General features: G+C 44.9%; 2 protein-coding genes across 5 annotated transcripts in view; one reads left to right on the top strand and one right to left on the bottom strand.

The window, feature by feature from the left end:
* The window catches only part of ASB14 (ankyrin repeat and SOCS box containing 14), a 94,025-nt gene extending 93,697 nt beyond the window's left edge, over positions 1-328 (top strand). The window contains exon 11 of one of the 2 annotated variants that reach the window (XM_033925886.1): positions 201-328. Coding sequence is in view for 1 of the 2 variants with exons in the window: in XM_033925887.1 (XP_033781778.1) it covers position 201 (1 nt within the window). In the remaining variant the exon portion in view is untranslated. The remainder of the gene's footprint in view (positions 1-200) is intronic. The other variant, XM_033925887.1, reaches the window with a different exon arrangement.
* Positions 1-24,799, bottom strand: part of APPL1 (adaptor protein, phosphotyrosine interacting with PH domain and leucine zipper 1) — a 110,145-nt gene that overhangs the window by 44,190 nt on the left and 41,156 nt on the right. For all 3 annotated transcript variants that reach the window (XM_033925882.1, XM_033925883.1, XM_033925881.1), the window contains exons 10-15: positions 23,753-23,911; positions 18,637-18,825; positions 11,983-12,025; positions 10,190-10,246; positions 7,989-8,080; positions 237-419 (exon numbers count right to left, since the gene is read on the bottom strand). In XM_033925882.1, coding sequence (XP_033781773.1) covers positions 237-419; positions 7,989-8,080; positions 10,190-10,246; positions 11,983-12,025; positions 18,637-18,825; positions 23,753-23,911 — 723 coding nt within the window. The remainder of the gene's footprint in view (positions 1-236; positions 420-7,988; positions 8,081-10,189; positions 10,247-11,982; positions 12,026-18,636; positions 18,826-23,752; positions 23,912-24,799) is intronic.

Below are 24,799 nucleotides of genomic sequence, written 5' to 3'. Positions count from 1 at the left end.
TAAATCTAAACTAATCCATGGACAATTCAGTTTAAAAAATAAAATACAGACTTGTATACAAATCAGGGAACAGAGAAAGTTTACTCATATCAAATAAGAGCAACACTGCAGTGGTATTTCAATGCAAAGAGAATAAAATAAAATAAAGAAAACATACTTAATCTGTAGATTTATTTGTGTATTTTACTTTTTTTTTGCAGACAGACCAATTTCAGTCTTTTCAAGTTTTGTCCTACCTGCCCGATTGTCCTGGAATTTTCCCCTGCCCAGCCTGGTCTTCACTAACTGGAGAAATGATGTCAAACTGTATTGGTGTATCAGGAGCAACAATTGAGTCCAGTGTGAGTGCCACTAACACTGCAGAGTCTGATCCCAGCGATCCTGAGCTATTAGTGCGAGAGGCATGAGGGCGACTCTGACTAAAAGAAGAACAAGACAATAGGTCCAACTTTATATAAAGACCTCAAAGAAAGCAAGCATCCCCTTTAAACAGACTAGCTACTGTCTGGAAATCAGTCTGGCCTGCACAGGTAGAAGATCCTATTTTTAAAATATTCTCCTCATGGGCCAAGAATGACAGAAGAATTATATGATAAATCAGACCATAAGGTCTCATCATTAGGGTAGAAATCCAGTTCCTCTTCAAACCTCTGATATCTGAGAAAGTAGTGTAGACCAGTGTTCTTCAACCAGTGTTCTTCAACCGCCAGTCCACGGTGCGATCGATGCGGCATTATCTTTGAGCCAGCTCCCTCTTCCTCACTGATTCTATGCACAAAGCCACGGGCACAATCCTGCGCCTGAACCGGAAGCCTTCTCTCTAGCGTTGCAACGTCAGAGGGTAGGCTTCCAGATGAGGCACGGGACGTGCAAGGAGTGAAGAAGAGGGAGCCGGCCTGAAGATAATACTGGGGGTGGCATAAAATGGCCAGGCGGGAGCAGGCCAGAAGGTAAGGCATAGCATGGAGGGAGGGAGACAACAAAGATAGGGGGATGTGATTTTATTTTTTAATTTAGTGATTGAATTATGTCATTTTGAAATTTACATCTGCTGTTAACCATTATGTGTTGTTAATAAGATTATATTGTGTATCTGTGAAAAATGAATGGAAAAAAGTGTTACAATTAGTACTATTATAGGGGCGGGGTCTGGGGTGGAGATCGGGTAGAGATGGGCAGGGTCTGGCCCACGACATAGCCCAGTGTTCTTCAACCGCCGGTCCATGGACCGATGCCGGTCCACAGAATAATAATTTTATTTCTGCCAGGACATAGGTGTAAAAAGGTTGAAAAACACTTGTGTAGACCACAATCTCGGGGGGGGGGGGGGGGGAGGGGAGGGTTATGTCGGCCTTCTCATCTTCCAACATAGGAGGAACCTACCAAACTCCACTTAGCAACCTTTATTTAAAAAAAGCCCCAAACAGAGATGTCCAAGGCTGAGGTATAAGAATATTCATTAATATCCACAAGATTTTTCTCATTATTAGACCTAGCCACCTCCAACTACTCAACTGTTTCCAACAGGGGATCATAGAACCTTGTATACTTTGAACCTGGCCTGTATGTGACTATGGAAGTTATGTTAAAAAAGCATCTCCTCTTGTAAACAGCAGCATTCACATTGGCAGATTGCATAAACATATAAGGGAAAATTATGTTTCTTGCCTGATAATTTTCTTTCCTTTAGTCATGCCAGACCAGTCCAGAATGAATGGATTATGTCCATCTACCACAGATGGAAACAGAAAAAAAACAGTCTCAAGAGTTCTGCCCTTTATGGGTATTGTGCAGCCTGGAATGTTCAGTATTTCGAATAGCCAAGCAAAGGTGCTCATAACAAATTTAGTTGACAGTTGGAAAAAATGAAAGCTAAAATGCCACTGAAGCTATACTGTTAACATTACAGAATAAAGCTCATACTCAACTGACATGCAGATAATTTCACTGAGTCAGGAGATGTGAGGCATTTAAGTGAAGGAAATGAAAAGCAGAAACTATTATCTGTAAAAAGAAAACACTAAGTAAAAATAGATAAGGAGGACTTATGGACTGGTCTGGCATGATTAAAGGAAAGAAAATTATCAGGTAAACATGCCAGACCAGTCCACAATGAATGAGATCTAGCAAAGCAGTTGTGCCGGTTCAAAGAAGAAAACCAGAGAAAGAGTGAACTGCAGCACCAGCGAATGAGAGTGCCAAAGGTAACTAAGGTAAGTGCTACTCTATAGAAGAACTAAAGATATTGGTGAAGTCATCATCTAGAAAAATGAAGAAGGCTAATGACTAGAGCAGGAATTAATGTCACTAAATATGTTACACACCCAGAAGGCATGAACCAATGGATGAAGTGATGAGATGGAAGTTACTTACCGTAACAGGTGTTATCCAGGGTCAGCAGGCAGATATTCTCACATATGGGTGACATCATCCACAGAGCCCCAATGCGGACAGCCTCGCAAGCCTTGCTTGAAGAACTTTTAGAATGTTTGTCACTGCCGCACCGCCCATGCGCGAGTGCCTTTCTGCCCGAAGTAGAGCGCCCATCTCAGTTCAGATAGCTAGCTAAAAAGCCAACCAGGGGAGGTGGGTGGGTTGTGAGAATATCTGCCTGCTGTCCCTGGATAACACCTGTTACGGTAAGTAACTGTGCTTTATCCCAGGACAAGCAGGCAGCATATTCTCAACATATGGGTGACCTCCAAGCTAACCAGAATGGGATGGTGGGAGTGTTGGCAATTCAGGAGAATAAATTTTGTAAAACTGCCTTGCCAAAGTGGCCATCCCGTCTGGAAAAAGAATCCAGACAATAATGAGAGGTGAATGTATGAACCAAGGACCAAGTGGTAGCTTTGCAGATTTCCTCAATAGGAGTAGATCTAAGGAAAGCTACAGATGCTGCCATGGCTCTAACTTTATGGGCTGTGACTCAACCCTCTAGATGCAGTCCAGCCTGAGCATAGCAGAAAGAGATGCAAGCAGTCAACCAATTGGAGATTGTTCGCTTGGAAACTGGATGTCCCAACTTGTTTGGATCGAAGGAGACAAAAAGTTGAGAAGATCTCTGTGGCTTAGTCCTTTTGCAAGTAGAAAGCCAAAGCACGCTTGCAGTCCAGAGTATGAAGAACTGTTTCTCCAGGATGAGAATTAGGCTTTGGAAAAAACACTGGAAGAACAATGGATTGATTTAGATGAAATTCTGAAACCACTTTAGGCATGAATTTAGGATGAGTACGGAGGACCACCTTGTCATGATGAAATACTGTGAAAGGTGGGTCCGCTACTAAAGCTTGTAGCTCACTGACTCTGCGAGTAGATGTGAGAGCAATGAGAAAAACCACTTTCCAAGTGAGATATTTTAGATGAGCCGAAGACATTGGTTCAAATGAAGGCTTCATCAATTTAGCAAAAACAACATTGAGATCCCAAACCACTGGAGGCAGTTTAAGAGGTGGCTTGGCATTGAAAAGTCCTTTCATAAATCTGGAAACCACAGGATGAGCAGAGAGTGGTTTCCCTTCTATAGATTGATGAAAAGCAGCAATTGCACTGAGATGAATTTGAATAGATGTGGATTTGAGACCTGATTGAGATAAATGAACAGACTGGATGGACCATTTGGGTCTTTATCTGCCGTCATCTACTATGTATGTTACTATGTAATCCATAACTGAAGACAAGGAGGTAGATTGAACATAAGAATTGCTGCTGCTGGATCAGACCAGTGGTCCATCGTGCCCAGCAGTGCGCTCACGTGGCGGTCCCCAGGTCAAAGACCAGTGCTCTAAATGAGTCCAGCCTCATCTGCACACGTTCCAGTTTAGCAGGAACTTGTCCAACTTTGTCTTAAATTCCTGGAGGGTATTTTTCCCTATAACAGACTCCGGAAGAGTGTTCCAGTTTTCTACCACTCTCTGGGTGAAGAATAACTTCCTTACGTTTATACGGAATCTATCCCCGTTCAACTTTAGAGTGCCCTCTCATTCTCCCTACGTTGGAGAAGGTGAACAATCTGTCTTTATCTGCTAAATCTATTCCCTTCAGTATTTTGAATATTTCGATCATGTCCCCTCTCAGTCTCCTCTTTTCAAGGGCGAAGAGGCCCAGTTTCTCCACCATGAATCTCATCCCTTCGTAATTCCCTTTTCGGAAGTTCAGTGCCATAGCCGTCGTTCTGGACCGATGTTTTGCCCCTGCGTCAAACGTGCAAAGAACACAGCGGCCCTGCAAATAAAATGCACGAGCCATGGTGAGAGAAGGCACAAATTTAGAACTAACTCTCGCACAGAGCTTTGAAACGAGGGCTTCTCAGCTCTGCAGAAAACTTAGAACAGAGGAGACGCTGGGGAGACATGCGCCCTACGTCGGGCAGTGCGGCAGTTGCAAACTTTCTGAAAGTTCTTCAAGCAAGTCTGCTTGCAAGGCTGTCTGCATCGGGGCTCCGTGGATGACGTCACCCATATGTGAGAATATGCTGCCTGCTTGTCCTGGGATAAACAGGGGAAAGCAGAAACAAGATAGGCCTAGCATAACCAGCAAGGCTCTAGCTCATGGACACAGTAGACATGAAAAGTGAAGGCTCATGACTTAATGAAGAGCCATGCTAATCTACCAAGCCTCAGACACCTCCAGAAGAGGACATCTGCATAAAATGTAAGACTGGAAAGATACTAAACAAATGATCAAATGAAATATGCTCATTAAGAAAGCTGCAGTAGAATAAATTCACATAAAGGTACCACAGAACGAGGTACCATCATCAAGAGCCAAAATGAAGCTGAAAAAAAGCAATCAGGTGAAGCAGCTGGAGCCATGCGTCCAACAACTAATCTACAGATAGCACAGAAGCAGATAAGGAATCCTGTGTGGAAGGCATGGAACTAAACAAGCTTAGCAGTGATTACATGACAACACAATTAAGAAGCAATGCTAGTGCTAGATAGACTTCTATGGTCTGTGTCCTGATCGTGGCTGAACAGACTGGTCAGTGTTGGGCAGACTTCCATGGTCTGTGGCTCTGTGCCTGAAAATGGCCAAGATCCAGAATGCATATGTAGTATCATATCATATCTTATCAGTTTACCTTGTTGGGCAGACTGGACGGATCATGCAGGTCTTTATCTACCGTGATCTATTAGGTACCACATTCACATGGTGTTGCAATAGGTAAAGCTATGCAGAAAACAGTTGAAGCAGACTCAAAACATACAGTAGATGAGGAGATGTCAAGACAGCAAAAACTGTCCTTGGATTTGTACATGCAGACAGCCAGTGTTCCAGAAAAGCAGATGTGTTAAGTGGTGCTTAGAGAATGACACGGTGGCTGTTACTCACGGCTAGCCGCAGGTAACCTGCCGAAATGGGGAGGGGGGAAGGGGGAGTGCTCACTGCGGGTACGTGGACAAGGGCATCCACTGCCCCGTTGAGCGGTGAATGGCCTTGTCCCCACAGATAAGGAAGGGAACACCGCAGCCCCCTCCCTCTTTCCTACCTACCGAATCTATTTCCCTCTCTCCCCCTTACCTTCGCACCACGTTTTAATTTTACAGATCAACTTGCACAATTCACCGGAGTCTGCCTGCAGTTGCGTGTGTCTGTGGGCGGAAGCTTCTTCTCTGATGCAACTTCCGGTTGCGTCTGAGGAGAAGCTTCTGCCCACAGACGCACACAACTGCAGGCAGACTCCGGCAGCTTGAGCAAGTTGGTCTGCAAAATTAAAACGCACCACGAAGGTAAGGGGGAGGGAGGGAAATGCTCGGACCGCACGAGCAGTGCTGAAGGGCGAGAGGGAAGGGCGGTGGTGGAAAAGAAAGGAACAGACACTGAAGGAGGGTGGAGAGAACAGACACTGAAGGGAAAAAATGGGGAAGACAGAGTGGGGAGAAGACGCTGAAGGAAAATGGGGAAGACAGAGTGGGGAGAAGACGCTGGAAAGGAAGAAGACAGAGATGCCAGACTATGGGGGGAGCGGAGGGAAGAAGATGGGTGCCAGACCAACTGGGGGGTGGGGAAGGGTGAAGGAAGAGGCACAGTAACAGAGCAAATGGAAGACGCAGAGAGAAGACAGACAATGGATGGAAGGAATTGAATGAGATGAGGAAAGCAGAAACCAGACAACAAAGATAGAAAAAAAAATTATATTTCTTTCTTTTTTTTTGCTTTGCTTTAGGATAAAGTATTATTTTAGTTGTGTTGATAGAAATTTATAAACAAAGTCCTGCCAGTTGAACATCTCTTTCTCTAGTTCAGCAGCCAGAACTTTCATTTATAAGGAAGGAATAAGCTAAATATTGCAGTACTGAGGCTTGTATGGGTGCTGCAGGGATAGTGGTTGTGGGGGCGGGGACAGTGGTTGTGGGTACGGGGCAGGAACAGTGGTTGCGGGGACGAGGCAGTGACAGGGACGGTGGTCGTGGGGACGGGGACAAATTTTTTTCCCCGTGTCATTCTCTATTTCACACTTCCAAGTCACCTCGGTGTTCAGGAGTGGATCTGGAGGGAGAAGTGGATAGGGAACTGGCATCACCAGATGTCACCCAACCTAGTGGATGAGGGACCCACTTCTGGGTGACATCCAAGCTCAATGAGAATGTTCAGATTATAACACAAGCAAAGATAACCAGCATAACCCCTTGCTCAACTGCCATCTGGAATTAACCAGGCCAGGAGCTACTAAGAAGAAGCTGCACAATCCATATACCATCTTCTTGGAGACAGAGAAAAATACTGACCATTTCAGACTGCACCCTTAAGGGTGAAGATCTTGGGACTATTTTTCTCTGTTTCCATCAGCTGGTAGATGGATATAACCCAATAACCCGTTCATTTTGGACTGGTCTGGAATAAATGTAATGGAAATGGTGATTTTCAAAGTCACTATTTACACATGGTTGAAAGGGTCACATTCAATGATGTGGACTGGTCTAGTGCAGTAGTATTCAAACCAGTCCTCAGAGACCACCTGACCAGTCGGGTTTTCAGGATATCTACAATGAATATGAATGACAGAGACTTTGAAAATCCAACTGGCCCTGAGGACTGTGTTGAATACCACTGGTCTAGTAGGATGAAAACAAAGCAGAGAGATTAAGGAGATGTAATTTAGGAATGGCTTGGGAGGGCCAAAAATCTACATTGACATTTCCCATCTGGCACAGGGAATATGCATACATAGGAAAAAAAATTCCATGTTGGCTTTTGTACTTATCTGAAGGCACCTAGAAGTACCAATAAAGGGATAAGTACAAAAAAACGACCCTTTCCAACGCTTCAACTGTCCCATCAATAGCCAAGAAGTTCCCTGAGAGCCAATAACTCAACCCTTGATCCCTCAATCCCTCCCATGCCCATCAGGCAAGACACCCGTTCCATTCCCTGGCACTTACTGCAAAGACCTTATTTGCAGCTTCACCTCTAGCAGTACCACAAGCTTGCTAGGGCTTGACTGGCACCACTTTGAATCCCATCTGGGGATTGCTCCTGTCCCACCACTGGCTTCTAGAGAATCCCCATTCCAAGGAGAAGGGAGAAATACTACTGGAAAATACCACTAGAACACCTTTTATTAATCTGTAATGGTTACTTGTTGGGACACAGACAAGAGCATGGCTGGGATGGCCACTGTTGGAAACAGGATACTGGGCTTGACGGACCTTCAGTCTGTCCCAGTATAGCAATTCTTATGTCCTTAAGACTGTTTCTTTAATGTTATTTTGTTCTTCAGTTATGCAAAAGTTGTTTGGTACATTGTGGATATCTATCTTCCTCTTGGTTTTATATGTTACTGAGTGGTTCAATAAATCAAAATTTAAAAAAATCAGAATTAAATGGATGCAACTAAACCAAAATCAAAGTAAATTGCCCACAAGAACCAATTTTTCTTTTATCAGATGCTCTGAAAGCCACTTTTAGTGGTTGAAAGGCTACAAGAATTCAGAAGACAACAAATTAGGAAACATACTCTTCACAGTCCATGCTGTGTAACTTACCTTGTTGGCCTCATGCTCTCATGTCTCTGCTGGAAGGATGGTGAAGGAGTGACAGACTCCAAGGCTGACTGGTTAACCCTGGCTGCAATTTCCTATATTAAAAAAAAAAAAGCTACCAATTCTGAACTATACATCTGCTCACAAATACATTAACATCAAACCTACCAATTGAAAACCCGAAAGGCTTATTTCCTAAACCCATATTAAGTTACATTGGACTTAAGAGGACTTTGAAAATAAGCCCTTCAATTACACACTCTGGTGCTGGGAAGGCAATTTTCAGCAGCTTTCAAAAACTTCACTTGATGTAATGCTATCTTTTAAGCAACATACTTGTTTTGCAAATGAAAGTACATGGGTTGACATGGTAATTTAAAATGAATGGGCCTGCTTAATCCCATCCACCCCCGAAGGCCCAGGACAATTGAAGGGCCTTTTCCTCTGGATAAACCTGTTACATACAGAAATAATTTTGAAAGTCCCTATAAGAGATACTGCTTGACTTCTACTTTGATCCCACAGTTGACACTACTTTTAAAAACCATTTCTATCACCTGTAGAAACTATAAAATGGCTCTCTACAAACTGAAAAAGATAAGTCTGAGCACAGTGGTCATGCCATAACACCAAGAAGAGTTTGTACCAGCCTCAGTTCAGAACAAAGCAGCACAACTGATAAGAGGGCTGCAAAAGGAGTCAGTACCTTGTAGGATAAAATTTAAAATCTCTTATCTTTGGGACACAGTATCTAAAGAAAAACTACACTCTTTTGGGATAGTTCTTTATTTTGTGTGAAAAAGCTTCTGATGCTTCTCTTTGTGTATCCATTTCACAAATTTCTACATGAATGAGCTGCTTACCATGCTTTTGTATCACAACAGCTCCATTAAGGGAAAATCTGAATAAACTTTTACATACAGCAAATTATGCACGAAAGTTTACTACAGTGGTGCCTCACACAACGAACTTAATTGGTTCCAGGAGCAAGTTTGTTATGCGAAAAGTTCGTTATGTGAAACGCTTTTTTCCATAACAATACATGTTAAAAAAAATAATTCGTTCTGTAGCATAAAATATGCTAAGATGACATAAAAAAAGATAAATTTATCTTGTTAGAGCTGGTGTTAGACACAACTGGGGACTGCAAAGTCCAGGCAGAGGCTTACGGCTCTCTTTGACCAGGGGGGACAGTTGCCCTAGTTGCACTACCCTAACCCTATTCCTGCTATGTGTGACTGTGGTATTCTGTTAGCATGATATTTCTGTGTAGCATTCTATAATAATTTGGCTTATTCGATTTTCTTGATAGTAGAGGGGATATATGTGAAGGGGAGGGGAGACAGGGGTTTTGTTGATCCTTGCTGTGTATTATAATCACCCCCCACATACTCCCCAGTACCTTTTTAATCATCCCCCCTCGGTACCTTTTTTAATTCCTCCCATCTTTCCCAGCCAGTGGCGTACAGGCCAGAAGCGCAGAGATCAGGAGCAATTCCTCTGCACGCCTGTGTGGGCCCATGCCGATCTCCGAATGGCTGCAGTTAGTTCTTGTGAGTCCCGCGAGAGCTGACTGCAGCCATTCAGAGATCAGCGCAGGCCCAGGCAGTAGCACAGAAGGCTTGCTCTTGATCTCTGCGCTTCTGGCTGGGAAATTTGCTAGACCACCAGTTACGAGTGAGCGGGTGAGATTAAAGTTGCAGCAGTGGTGGCTTTTTTAAAAAAATATGTGGCGGCGGGGGGAGGTTTAAAAATATGCGGTGGCGGCAGAGGCTTAAAAATATGCAGCAGCGGCGGCAGGTGGGTTTAAAATATGTAGCGCCACTGCACAGGGAGCCAGGCGGAGAGAGGGCAGTTAAGGATGCAGCTCGGGCGACTTCGTTGTGTGAAACGAAGTTCGTTGTGGGAAGCAAGACCTGAAGTTCGTTGTGCGCAGCGTTCGCTGTGCGAGGCGTCCGTTATGCGAGGCACCACTGTACTTCTTTAAATGGCAAGTTTGTGAGGTCATTTGATTAAAAGAAAGTATGTCTTACAACCAAAATAGCATAAAACACCAAATATTTACCATTTTTGTACATTTGTGGACTGTATGCACTCTTTTCCTTGCAAAAAAGACTTCTGTGACATGATTTTGCAGCCTTCTAGCCACTAACATTTTCTTTACTTAGTCAAAGTTTGCCTTGGTAAAGGAATCAAGAACCTACCTCTGCATTTTCACTCAGATATATTCGTTTTGAAATATTATTTATTGTGCAAATCCACTAAAGAGAAAATGGGTAGAAAAGGAACACAATTAACATTTTAAATAATACCATATTCTGTAGCCAGCCGCAGCAGCATGCAACACTGTAAAAGGGGCCTCATTTAATATATACATACAACATATACACACACACACACCAGTGTAACTATCAACACTTAGTTATAATACTGTGCTATCAGAAAGCTTTATATCCTGCTCCTTGCTACTCAAAACATTGGACTCTTTTCACAAAGCTGCACTAGCGAATCCTATGCGGCAAATGCAATGAATAGGATTTATCGCATTTGCTGCTAGTGTGGTTTTGAAAAAGTAGCCATTGTTATCTAGATTTTTTTTTTTTTACATAACTCAGTTACAAATTAGATTCAAAACGACTGTGATCCCCCTCTTCACAGAAACATCAGGCTAGAATAAGTTTTCAAAAGCTCTCTAGCCAGTGTTCTCCCCAGGGTTTTTTAGTCGGGTGCTCCGCCCGCCTAATTTAGATGACCGCCCAGCTGTCATCTATCGGGAATCCTGCAGCTGCCGCTGCTCAACATAAAAAAATCCCCACAAAAAACCACCTCTCACCGGCTTGGAGACGCGAGCTCATACTTTGGGGCTCTAAGGTGTGCGTGCCAGCTTCCCTTCTCGTCCCTCCGAAACCGGAAGTTACGTCCGGGGGGGGGGGGGGGGGGGGAGGAAGAGAAGAGAAGGGAAGCCGGCACACACACCTTAGAGCCCCGAAGCATGAGTTTGCTACGGGCTAAGGCAGGAGACAGGCAGGAGACTGGTCAATGACGGATGGAAGCTTACAACTCGCTGCCAGGTCCTGCCTACTTTCTGTTTCCGCAAAGGCAGGACCCGGCAACGAGGTAGGCCTATGGAGGGAAGCTTACGATTTGCCTAGCGACTTTGCTGACGGATGTGTGAGCTGGGAGGTAAGGGGCGGCTGAGCAGGGCTGATGCTGTCAATGCTCATCTCACCGCCCTTGTTCTCGTTGCACAGCCAGTGGCGGAAACAGTGTAGAGCTAGAGTTGGCCGCCGTGGACCGGGAGCGGGCGTTGCTGGAGTCTTGTGCTGATTTGTCTGCGCTGAAATGTCAGTGCGCTGAAGTCCCACGCGCGAATGACTATGAACTGTTGCGTTGGACATGTTAGCGTTTAGCGTGTGTTAAAATGGCTAGCAAGCCTTAGTAAAAGGACCTTTTCATTTTCCCCACCACCAAATTTCCCCATCCCGCCCCACCCAGCTACTTTTTCATGCCACCCGGCTAGAAAAAATTCCTGGGGAGAACACTGTCTCTAGCATTTTGTGTGGTTATTTGTCATACATAAAAATACACATATATACGAATCCCATGTCTGACCCAGAACATGCAGATCACACAGAAATTACTCCCATAAAAGGGCAATTATAGTACAGGCAGCCAAGGGAAATCTAGACACCAGATATTAAAAGGAGAGGGTGTAAGAAAAAGAGGTAAATATACTTTAAAAATGTAGAACTTAGATCTACAATATTAGAAGAAAAAGCAAATTCAAGAACAGGACAAAGAGAGAAGGCAACAGTTAACAATACACAGATAAGCTAATAGTACGAGGAATCCAACTCTGAAAAATCAAGATACCAATGGCTTAACAGGGCTAGAAAGCAAAAAACCAACTGCATAATGCCTTCTAGCTAAGATTGACACCAGCGAATTTTCTTTTGTTTACATTCAAAACCTTGGTCAGCAGTGTAGAATAACTTACCTCTTCACTGTCTTTTCTACTTTCTGCCTGCAAAATTACAGATCTGAAGGAAAAGTAAAATTAGGGTCAGATGTTCTTAAACACATGAGATGCAGTTACAATGCACAACTTTGTAACACAGTTCTAGTCTAGAGTCATAAAATTATAGCAAAAAGACGGAAAGAACCATAAAAGTAATACTACTCTACCTCTATAATTCTGGCCAAACAGAACCTGTTCTTAAAAAGAATAACTTGTGAAACAGAAACCTAACAAAAAATAAAATGAAAGCAAGGATTGTACATGTAAAGCCCATTTTACACATGAAAAAGGCTCTTATATAATTGTATGGCTGTGTGTAAGGAGTCGGTACTTAAAAGACTGTACCTTTAACACGATATACACCTGGGCATTCCTGGGGCACAGTTTGGGCAAAGTTGTGATATATGTGTGTATTTTATAAAATACACAAGCACAGAAAGCACAGTTACTTACCATAAAGCACAGTTCCTTACCGTAACAGGTGTTATCCAGGGACAGCAGGTAGATATTCTTAACGCATGGGTGACGTCACCGACGGAGCCCCGGTACGGACATTTTTCACTAGAAAGTTCTAGTTGGCCGCACCGCGCATGCGCGAGTGCCTTCCCGCCCGACGGAGGAGTGCGTGGTCCCCAGTTAAGATAAGCCAGCTAAGAAGCCAACCCGGGGAGGTGGGTGGGTCGTAAGAATATCTGCCTGCTATCCCTGTTACGGTAAGTAACTGTGCTTTATCCCAGGACAAGCAGGCAGCATATTCTTAACGCATGGGTGACCTCCAAGCTAACAGAGAGGGAGGAGGGATGGTTGGCCATTAGGAAAATAAATTGTGTAATACAGATTGGCCGAAGTGCCCATCCCGTCTGGAGAAGGTATCCAGACAGTAGTGAGTAGTGAATGTGTGAACTGAGGACCAAGTGGCAGCCTTGCAGATTTCCTCGATGGGCGTGGAACGGAGGAAAGCCACAGAAGCAGCCATAGCTCTGACCCTGTGGGCCGTGACAGCACCTTCCAGTGAGAGACCGGCCCGAGCATAACAGAACGCAATGCAGGCAGCAAGCCAGTTGGAAAGCGTCCGTTTGGAGACAACACGACCTAGACGGTTAGGGTCGAAGGACAAAAGGAGCTGAGGAGATGAGCGGTGAGCCCTGGTACGGTCAAGGTAGTAAGCAAGGGCACGCTTACAGTCCAGCGTGTGCAACGCCTGTTCCCCAGGATGAGAATGGGGCTTAGGGAAAAAGACAGGTAACACAATGGACTGGTTGAGGTGAAATTCCGAGACCACCTTGGGAAGGAATTTAGGATGGGTACGCAAAACCACCTTGTCATGGTGAAAAACAGTGAAAGGTGGGTCGGCCACCAGTGCATGCAGCTCACTAACCCTCCTGGCAGAGGTGATGGCAATGAGGAAAAGCACCTTCCATGTAAGAAATTTGAGCGAAGTTGTGGCAAGAGGCTCAAACGGAGGTTTCATGAGCGCTGATAAAACCACATTCAGGTCCCAGACGACTGGAGGAGGCTTCAGAGGTGGTTTGACATTGAAGAGGCCTCTCATGAAACGGGAAACCAGGGGATGAGCCGTGAGAGGTTTTCCGAGGATAGACTCATGGAACGCAGTGATGGCACTGAGGTGGACTCTGATTGAGGTCGACTTGAGGCCAGCGTCAGAGAGAGAGAGCAAATAGTCCAGTTCCACCGCCAATGAGGTGGGATCGTGATGATGAAGCAGACACCAAGAGGAGAACCGGGTCCACTTCTGCTGGTAACATTGGAGGGTGGCCGGTTTCCTGGAGGCATCCAGAATACGACGGACAGGCTGAGATATATTCTCTGGGGAGGTCAGCCCGAGAGAAACCAAGCTGTCAGGTGGAGCGAGGACAGATTGGGATGTAGTAGAGACTGATGCTGCTGTGTAAGTAGAGTAGGAAACACAGGAAGAGGAATGGGCTCCCTGGAGCTGAGCTGGAGTAGGAGGGAGAACCAGTGTTGACGAGGCCACCGAGGGGCAATGAGAATCATGGTGGCTCTGTCTCTGCGGAGTTTGAATAACGTCCGCAACATCAGAGGCAGTGGAGGAAAGGCATAGAGGAACCGATCCGTCCAGTCGAGCAGGAATGCATCCGGGGCCAGACGATGAGGAGAGAAGAGTCTGGAACAGAACTGGGGCAGCTGATGGTTGTGAGGAGCTGCAAAGAGGTCTACCTGAGGAGTGCCCCAGCGAGCAAAGATGGAGCGGAGTGTGGGAGGATCCAGAGTCCACTCGTGAGGTTGAAGGATGCGGCTGAGATTGTCTGCCAGGGAGTTCTGTTCGCCCTGGATATAGACAGCCTTGAGGAAAAGACTGTGGGCCGTGGCCCAGGTCCAGATGCGGATGGCCTCCTGACAGAGGAGGGGAGATCCGGTGCCGCCTTGCTTGTTTATGTAGTACATGGCGACTTGGTTGTCTGTGCACAGGAGAAGAACCTGAGGGTAGAGAAGGTGCTGGAAGGCCTTGAGAGCATAGAACATGGCCCTGAGTTCCAGGAAATTGATGTGATGTTGACACTCCTGAGGGGTCCAGAGTCCCTGAGTGCGGAGTTCTGCCAGGTGAGCTCCCCATGCATAGGGGGAGGCATCTGTGGTTATGATCATGGAGTGAGGGGGAAGATGAAAGAGTAGACCCCTGGAAAGATTGGATGAGTTCAACCACCATTGAAGAGATTGCTGAAGAGACGATGTCACAGAGATGGGATGAGAAAGAGGATCCGTGGTCTGTGACCATTGGTTTAGAGTCCATTGAGGTGTTCTGAGGTGGAGTCGCGCCAGAGGAAGCACATGGACCGTCGAGGCCATGTGGCCCAGGAGGACCATCATCTGCCAAGCTGGAATGGAATGATGAAGGAGCACTTGACGGCAGAGGTGGAGGAGGGTCCGTTGGCGGTCGGAGGGGAGAAACGCCCTCATGAGAGTGGTGTCGAGAACGGCTCCAATGAACTGAAGTCGCTGTGTGGGAAGTAGATGCGACTTGGGATAGTTGATCTTGAACCCCAGGAGATGGAGGAAGGAGATGGTGTACTGAGTGGCTTGAAGCACAAGTGGAGACGTAGGTGCTTTTACCAACCAATCGTCCAAGTAGGGGAACACCTGGAGGTTGTGAGACCTGAGAAAGGCCGCCACTACAATAAGGCACTTGGTGAACACCCTGGGCGATGATGCTAGGCCAAAGGGTAGCACTTTGTACTGACAGTGGCGGTGCTGATTCTGAAATCGGAGGTAGCGACGGGAATTCAGATGGATTGGAATGTGAGTGTAGGCCTCTGAGGTCCAGGGAACATAGCCAGTCGTGTTGAGAGAGAAGAGGATAAAGCGTGGCCAGGGAGAGCATTCTGAACTTTTCCTTGACCAGACACTTGTTGAGGTCCCGGAGATCGAGAATGGGACGAAGGTCTCCTGTCTTCTTGGGAACCAGGAAGTAGCGGGAGTAGAATCCCTGACCCCTTTGGTCTGTGGGAACTTCTTCGATGGCATTGAGAAGAAGGAGGGATTGGACCTCCCTTAGGAGGAGAAGGGACTGGGAGGAGTGAGACGCAGACTCTATTGGAGGGTTGTCTGGTGGAAGAGTCTGGAAGTTGAGAGAGTAGCCATGGCGGATGATGTTGAGGACCCACAGGTCTGAGGTGATGACCTCCCAACAGTTGAGGAAGAGTTAGAGACGTCCTCCGATTGGCTGAGGAAGAGGTAATGATGGTGGAAGACTGGCTATGCCCTGGAGAAAAGAGTCAAAAGGGCTGAGATGGTTTTGACGGAGGAAGAGGCTTGGCAGGTTGGTGAGATTGAGAGTGAGCCTGAGTGTGTTGTTGTTGACGAGGTCTGCGAGGCTGCTGTTGGGGCGGGTTGAGAGGACTGGCCGAGAACCTGCGCTGGTAAGAGGATTGTGGTCTATAAGGACGAGCAGGTGGAGCCTTCTTTTTAGGTTTTACCAGAGTGTCCCATCTGGTCTCATGTGCTGAGAGCTTCTGGGTGGTCGAATCCAGGGACTCCCCAAAAAGTTCGTCCCCAAGACAGGGTGCGTTAGCTAGGCGGTCTTGGTGGTTGATGTCAAGATCAGATACCCTCAACCAGGCCAGACGCCGCATGGCAACAGCTATGGCAGACGCTCGGGAGGTCAGCTCAAATGAATCATAAATAGAGCGCACCATGAATTTCCGCAGTTGAAGGAGGCTGGAAATTTGTTGTTGAAAGAGTGGAACTTTGCGTTCAGGGATGTATTTTTGTAGGGCGGATAGTTGTTGCACAAGATGTTTCATATAAAATGAGAAGTGAAATGTGTAATTATTCGCCCTGTTGGCTAGCATTGCATTTTGATAAAGGTGTTTGCCAAACTTATCCATCGTTTTGCCTTCTCTGCCAGGAGGGGTGGAGGCATAAACACTGGAGCCCTGAGTTTTCTTTAAAGTAGACTCAACGAGGAAAGACTCATGGGGCAATTGAGGTTTGTCAAAACCCAGAATTGGGATGACCCTGTATAGGCTGTCAAGTTTACGAGGAGCTCCGGGAACAGTGAGTGGATTTTCCCAATTTTTATAAAAAGTTTCCCGCAGTATGTCATGGACGGGTAACTTGAGGAACTCTTTGGGAGGTTGTTCAAAGTCTAAGGCATCCAGAAAGGCCTGGGACTTTTTGGAGTCGGACTCTAAAGGAATAGAAAGAGCCGCCGACATTTCCCTGAGGAATTTGGTGAAAGAGGATTGCTCAGGCTTGAAAGCGGCATTGGTCACTGAGGGTTCCTCGTCTGTGGACGATGTGTCCTCCTCGGTACCGGGAGGGGATTCTTCCCATAAGTCCGGGTCCCTGATGTCAGTGTGCGCACGCCGAGATGTCGGAGTGGAAGGCTCGGTGTGGCGGGTCTTAGAAAGAGACTTGCCAGAGCGCATTGAGACGGTACCGGGAGAGGAAGACCGGTGCTGATCCCGGTCCCGGGAAGAGCAGTGTCGTTCTCGGTCCCGGGGAGACCGGTGCCCTTCCTGGTCCCGAGGAGGATCGGCTTCAGAGCGGGTCTGTACCATAGGACGAGAATGGAGTGGTTCAGCCGAGAGGATTGGCATGGAAGTGTTGAGTGACACCAAGGGGGTGGACACCGGTGGGATGGTGCGAGGCTCGGGCCGGTCTGGTACCGAAAGAAGTGGTGCCAATAGGGTCGGTAGCAGGTGCTGGAGTTGTTGCTGCAGCTGTTCCTGCAATTTGTCTTGGAGTATGGCCGCGATGCGGTCATTCAGGGGTGGCACCGGTACCGCTTTTTTCTTTTTCGGTTCCATAGGTGCTGCTCCACGCCCCGGCGATGAGGAGGCCGATGACGAGGCACTCACCGAGATCGGGGCGGAGCGTTTGCGGGGTCGGCATGAGGCCGGGAGGACCGGCGTCGCCACTGTGGCAGGTGGGCACTCAAGGGAGGTGGAAGGCTTCTTAGCCAGCTTACCTGGTGCCAGCGACCCCGAGTGTCGTCGAAGTGGTCGGTGCCGTCTTTTGCGGTACCGTCGACGTCGCAGCAGTTTCCATAGCAGATCCGGTACCGAAAAGGATGTTCTGCTGGATCTGCCGATTTTTTAAGGTGCGTTTCTTAAGAGTGGCACAGCGGGTGCAGGTGTCAGCCCGATGCTCTGGACCCAAACACTGTAGGCACCAATTGTGTGGGTCAGTGAGAGAGATCGGGCGTGCACACCGCTGGCACTTCTTAAAGACCGGTTGAGGGGGCATGAAGGGAAACACGGCCTACGCAAAATCAAAGCCGGAGGCTTGTATGATGGCAACAGGCCCCGCCGGGGCCGGCCTGAAAAATAAAGAAAAAACAAAGTTTTGGTTTTTTTTTTTTACTATTTAGAACAGAAAAAGAAACCCGAAGGGAAAAAGAGAAAAAACAAGAAAATAACGCGAGCGGGAAGGCAAAAAGGAAGTTTTCAACGGCCGTTGAAACCACATGCGTCTTCTTCGCTCCGCGGAAACGAAGAAACTGGGGACCACGCACTCCTCCGTCGGGCGGGAAGGCACTCGCGCATGCGCGGTGCGACCAACTAGAACTTTCTAGTGAAAAATGTCCGTACCGGGGCTCCGTCGGTGACGTCACCCATGCGTTAAGAATATGCTGCCTGCTTGTCCTGGGATAACGGGTGTTATCCAGGGACAGTAGGCAGATATTCTCACATGTGGGTAACGTCATCTACAGAGCCCCGATGCGGATACCCTCGCAAGCAGACTTACTTGTAGAACTTCAGAAAGTTCGCGACTGCAGCACTGCCCATGCGCAAGTGCCTTCCCGCCCATCTGTGAGAATATGCTGCTTGTCCTGGGATAACACATACACATTTACATCTTTGGAGTAGGTGTTTCAGCATTTCTGTGCAATTGTGTTTAGTCCCAAGGCCTGTTTTATAAAAAGGCAAAGAGATGCCTATATTACCTTGGTAAAATAGGCAGCCCAAATAAAAAAAAATGGAACATAAATTAAGGGTACCCCCTACAAATTATTGTACAGTCATTTTCTTTGGCAGTCTGGATCAATCGAATGTTCCTTTTCTGCCAATAGCTCCATTTCTATTACTAGGTTAATCCTTTTTTTTTTTTTTTTTTTTTTTTAAGAAAGGTGAGATACTTGGTACTAACTTTTTGCCATCAAAAGCTGTAATCTGAAAGCAGTATCTTCGGTCTTCGCAGTCCACAGCCATTACTGAACAGTTATCAATGTCCATGACAAGTCCTCCGGCCACATCGCCTCTGGCCTGACTCATTAGATTTCCACCCTGCGTAAAGTAATATTGTCTTTCCCAAGTAGAAGACACAAGCCCAGTCTTACTAAAAAAAAAAAAAAAGTATACTCAGACTTAGTGCTCACATACTGTCTTATAATCTTAATGCAAAAATTCTATAATACACCTTAAAACAGTTTAAAAATATTCCATAGAAATCCAACCACTATAATTAGTTTTGTTAACAGATCAAGTTTATTAAAATTTTTGATTAAACACAAATTACAACTTCTAAGCGTTTTACAAATTGTATTAAAAAGGGGAAGATAAAACAGACGAACATCCAGTTAACAAAACTTAACCAATACAAAGAAAACAATAGGAAATAAGGGGGAACTACAAAATTAAAAGTAAAGAATACATAGAAGGTAAGCCACAAAAGAAAGTTAAAGCAATCAAGATTATTGAGCAACTCTGGCAATAATTCAAGATCTTTTTAAGAGTCAAATGCATCTTGGAAAAGGTAAGTCTTTAAATTTCCCTTAAATTGGTCACATTTTCATAAGTGGGACATAATATGAATCTGTTTATTCTTTACCATTATGTGCTTGAGAATTCTACAAATACAAGGCACTACATGCTTTGTCAGACCAAAAAGGTCCTTCAAGATGAACAATTTGTCTGCAACAATAACCATAAACTTTCATACTCTAGTCTGCAGCTCCTCTCCTTCTCCCACGATTTTGATAATTAATTCGACAATCAAGATCATCACACACAACTCCTATAAAAGTATGAGCTGAAAGGTTTTTGGTTTTTAAAAATTTTTTATTTATAACAACTTTCTTATTACAATCGAGCAGAATAATTACAACTTGAATAGATCAATGAAACATAAAAGAAACATCTGAAATTAGGAAAAATAATTGTTTAGATATTTAGTCCACAATATTTTGAAATAAAATCGAATGAAATATCACAACACAACAAGAAAGTGGCATTGTTTGAATTACTTACAGCCGGTATAGCAAGCCCCAGGGCTCGGTACTTGGGCCGATTCTATTTAATATATATATCAATGACCTGGAAGGCGGAATATCCAGTGAGATCATTAAGTTTGCAGACGACACAAAGCTATGCCGGGAAATCAGATCGCAGGAAGATAGCGAGGAACTCCAGAGCGACTTGTATCAGCTAGAGAAATGGGCAGAGCAATGGCAGATGAAGTTCAACGTGGAGAAATGCAAAGTAATGCATTTAGGTAGTAAGAATAAGGAACACGAGTATAGAATGTCAGGAGCAACTCTGGGTAAGAGCGAACAAGAAAAGGACCTGGGTGTACTGATAGATAGGACCCTGAAGCCGTCGGCACAATGTGCGGCAGCGGCAAAGAAAGCAAACAGAATGTTGGGCATGATAAAGAAAGGAATCACGAGTAGATCGGAGAAAGTCATAATGCCGCTTTATAGAGCAATGGTCAGACCACACTTGGAATACTGTGTACAACATTGGTCTCCCAACCTAAAGAAGGATATAAAACTGCTGGAGAGGGTGCAGAGACGAGCAACGAAACTAATAAGAGGTATGGAGAAATTGGAATACGAGGAACGACTCAAGAAACTGGGATTGTTCTCCCTTGAGAAGAGGAGGCTGCGAGGGGACATGATAGAGACGTTCAAAATACTGAAAGACATCGATAAAATAGAGCAGAAAAACAAATTATTTACATTGTCCAATGTGACACGGACAAGAGGACATGGTTTGAAGCTAAGGGGTGACAGGTCCAGGACAAATGTCAGGAAGTTCTGCTATACGCAGCGAGTGGTGGACGCATGGAATGCTCTTCCACAGGAGGTTATTAAGGAATCCACTGTGCTAGGATTCAAAGGCAAATTAGATGCACATCTCCTTATGAGAGGCATAGAGGGATATGGGTGATTAGAACAATCAGGTGTATACCTGACTGGGCCTCCGCGTGTGCGGATCGCCGGACTCGATGGACCATGGGTCTGATCCGGAGATGGCAATTCTTATGTTCTTATGTTCTTATTATTGGCTACTGATGCTTTCCCTTCTCTTAATTCAATAAATTCTAACAGCTGTTTAGGTTCAAAAAATATGAAAATCTTAGTTTGATAGGTAATAAAACATTTTACAGGAAATTTTAACAGAAAAGTTTCACCCAAAGAAAGGATTCTTGGCCTTAATGCCAAGAACTCCTTTCTCCGCTTCTGGGACTTTTGAGCCATATCAGGAAATATATGAATTTTGGCCCCAAAGAACTGGTCATTTAAATGACAAAAGTACAAACGCAGAATATATTCATGGTCCCTTTCCAAAGCTAATGTAACTAATAGGGTTCTCCTTTCAGTTACCACCTCAAGTGAACTCTCTAAGAAGGTTGTCAAATCCAGATCCCCCTCCCTTTAGCTCCTAAGACTTCATTAGGAGTAGAAGCCTCCCCAGAGTTTTTTAACTCTAACTATAGGAGGTAAATTATCAGGTAGGATACATAATATTCCTTTATGGTATTTCCTAACCATCTCAAAAGGAGAGATCACCAGAGATTTAGGAAAATTCAAAAGTCTCACATTGTTCTTCTGCAACTGATTTTCATCGCTCTCCATTTTTCTAGCCATACAAGTTCCTTCTTTTAACTCTACTTGTTTCATTTCGGAGAGCTTTGTCTCCTATTTCCCAAGGTTTTCTTTCATTAGAGCAATATCTACCCCCTGTTGCTCAACTTTGGAGAAGACTGTTCCATAGTAAGTAGATAAAGTGGAAAAAGATAGTTTGAGATTAGCATCTATAACCGATATAGCTTGCCATAGTGCCTCCATATCAATTTTTGCGGGTTTCTCCAACACTCCAAATTGTATGTTAGTCCCTCCCGAAGCACCTCTCACCTCAGACCCGGTGTGGGGCTGTTGATTCTCTCCCAGCTCTCCCTCTTCTGAGGGGGCTCGAGCTGGGCTCCTTCCAAAGCCGGGCAGTGAAGATTCCAATCTAAGGAACAACGCTTCCAGCTCTCCCTCCACCGGTGTTCTTCCGGGTTGGAGTGGTATCAACCGCTGCTCAGGGCTCAGTGACGCCCTTTATGCCTGCACGGGGTTGCCCGAGAGAGCTACTGCTGGGTTGCCGGCACCACAGAAGGGACAATGCGGGTCACCCCCTTTCTCTCCTCCATATCCTCAGGTAGGGGAAGACTGCTCAGCAGGGTTGTCACGGCTCAATAGCGGAGCCTCCTCTCAGGCGTCCGCTTCCGACACCATCTTTGATCGTCTCCCCAGCTGAAGGGTTTTTTTGAAGTTTATGATGTTGTCAGGCTCTGTTTGGCTTTGATTGCTGCTGCTCTTTGAAAGCCCAGGCGACTGCCTAGTTTTGCCTAAAAGTTAAGCTGACCCTGACCAAATCCCTTTGAAACCCAGCTTTGATAAATACCTTAACCACATCTAGTAGTACAGAATAATTGGATCTTTATATATATATATATATATATATCCACCCCAAACTAGACTTATTTTCAAAGGAATAAAAGGGGTTAATGGATAATTACACTGTATCACTTTTCATATATTTTTGTTGCAAACTAATGCCATAGAATTACTAAATGTTTATAAATCACAATTAGCTATTAGCTATTCATGTAAGCTGTTAGCACACCCACACTTCAACCTTTCCCAAGTGTTGAATCAAATAGGAGGTTGATATATTATATAGATTAACGGATTCAGTTCATAGGACCTCCTATAACTTATATGCTATTTCCCCAAAGTGACAGGCTGGGTCAGGAACTGGTTGAATGGAAAGAAATAGAGAGTAGTGGTCAATGGTGATCGCTCTAAGGAAAGGGATGTTACCTGTAGTGTGCCTCAAGGTTATGTCCTTGGGCCTGTTATTTTTAACATTTTTGTAAACGATATTGCTGAAGGGCTGTACTACCAAAATCTGCAGTAGAGTAGACACCCCGGATGGTGTGAATAACATGAAGAAAGACCTAGCAATGCTTGAAGAATGGTCTGAAATTTGGTAGCTAAAATGTAATGCTAAGAAATGCAAGGTCATGCATTTGGGCTGCACAAACCCAAGGGATTGGTATAGTTTAGGGGGTGAAGAACTTATGTGCATGGCAGAAGAGTGGGATGATCTTAAGATGGCCAAACAAGTTGAAAAGGTGATGGTGAAAGCTGGAAGGATGCTAGGGTGCATACAAAGAGTTATAACCAGTAGGAAAAAGGAGGTATTGATGCCCCTGTATAACACTCTGGTGAGACCTCATTTAGAATATTATGTGCAATTCTGGAGACCGCTCCTTCAAAAAGATATAACAGGATGGAGTCGGTTCAGAGGAAGGCTACTAAAATGGTGTATGGTCTTCATTATAAGGAATATAGGGATAGATGTAAAGATCTCAAACTGCAAACTTTGGAGGAAAGGTGGGAGAGGGGAGATATGATAGAGATGTTTAAATACCTATGTGGCATAAATGCGCATGGGTCGAGTCGAGTCTCTTTCATTTGAAAGGAAGCTCTGAAATGAGAGGGCATAGGATGAAGTTAAGAGGTGATTGGCTCAGGAGTAATCTAAGGAAATACTTTTTTACAGAAAGGGTGATAGATGCGTGGGACAGTCTCCCAGAAGAAGTGGTGGAGACAGAGACTTGTGTCTGAATTCAAAGGATCTCTTAGAGAGAGGAAGAGATAATGGTTACTGCAGATGGGCAGACATGATGGGCCATTTGGCCTTTATCTGCTATCATGTTTCTATGACAGCATTCTGCAAGTAACTTTCACACTGCACTTAAATAACCTTTATGCCATGAACTTCTTTGCAGGCTTTTAAGGATTGGTGATCTATTAAACTGGATATATAAGATGGATGGATAAATACATAAAAAAATAAAAGGAAACTAGAAGAAAACACACACAGAGTACATCATAACCAGGTATAAAAAATACTTGTAAGAAATACAGTTTACGTTACTGAGTAATTTTTCAGAACAGTGTGATATAAACAGAAAATGTGCCACTTACTTCCTCACGTTAAGATAACCAGCTTTCCTGGTTAAGTTTCGATTGACAGGAAGTTTCTTAGGATCTGGGTCGGGTAAATATAGTGGATCACTAGCTACTTCCAGGTCCTGTATGGTCTGCTGCATGGTCTCAACTTCACAATCCATTTCCCGACGAACACTGTTATAGAAAAGAATATGATGAAGCCACACTAATAAAAGGTTATACAAAACAACTGAAAAATGGTTAGGTGACACTTCCACCAAACTAATACTAATGAAATTACTTTCAACAAGAATGAGTTTTAAGCAATTGCAGAATTCATATGCTACAAACCATCCAGAACAGGTGCATGTTCAAGGCAGAGGAACACAGTAATTAACATACATTACTTTTAAAATAATTCATAGCCATCACTCTGAGATGGATGCAGCAATATAATCAGCCATTATGGAGGATGTCATGTTATCAGCATATAATATTTGCTTTTGGTGCTTCTGAAAGAATATATAGAAAGTGGAAGCAATATGAGAGAGTTATTAGAAGAATTCACCCAGGTAACTAAAGAGTTGTCTGAGCAAATTCTGGGCTGAAAACTGCCCTCTACCACAGCCACGCAGCACATGTACATTTTTTTAGCTGCATGGAAAAGGGATGGATAGGAGACAAAGTGCACAAGGTATAATGACATTTCTTCCTCTGGTAGGACCTCTTGGCTTTCTCTCCTCTTAAACTTGTCTCTCATGGAAGCAGCGATCAGGACCAGTGCACTGGTACCGAGACTAATGACTAAGAGTAGAACTCAAAGTATGAGAGGGAGAAACCTTTCATATGAATGTCGCATACTCCTTATGAGTGAGACTTGGCATCCCTGGGTACATCTAGGTCTCCCACGTGTGGGTCCCAAAGTACTCCACTGCGGTCCTCAAGCAGTTGGCTGAAACACTTTTCAAATCCTGTAAATGGGTAAATTTCAATCTTGCCCACTTGATATAGAAATTTATTAGTGCAAGACAAACTGCTTACTATAATGCTGCTCAGTTTTGTCTGTGAGAAGCTGCAATACCA

The sequence above is a fragment of the Geotrypetes seraphini genome, chromosome 17 (genome assembly GCF_902459505.1).
Source record: "Geotrypetes seraphini chromosome 17, aGeoSer1.1, whole genome shotgun sequence".
Lineage (NCBI taxonomy): Eukaryota > Metazoa > Chordata > Amphibia > Gymnophiona > Dermophiidae > Geotrypetes > Geotrypetes seraphini.
Note: the sequence above shows the minus strand (reverse complement) of the source record. Positions and strands in the feature narration are given on the sequence as shown.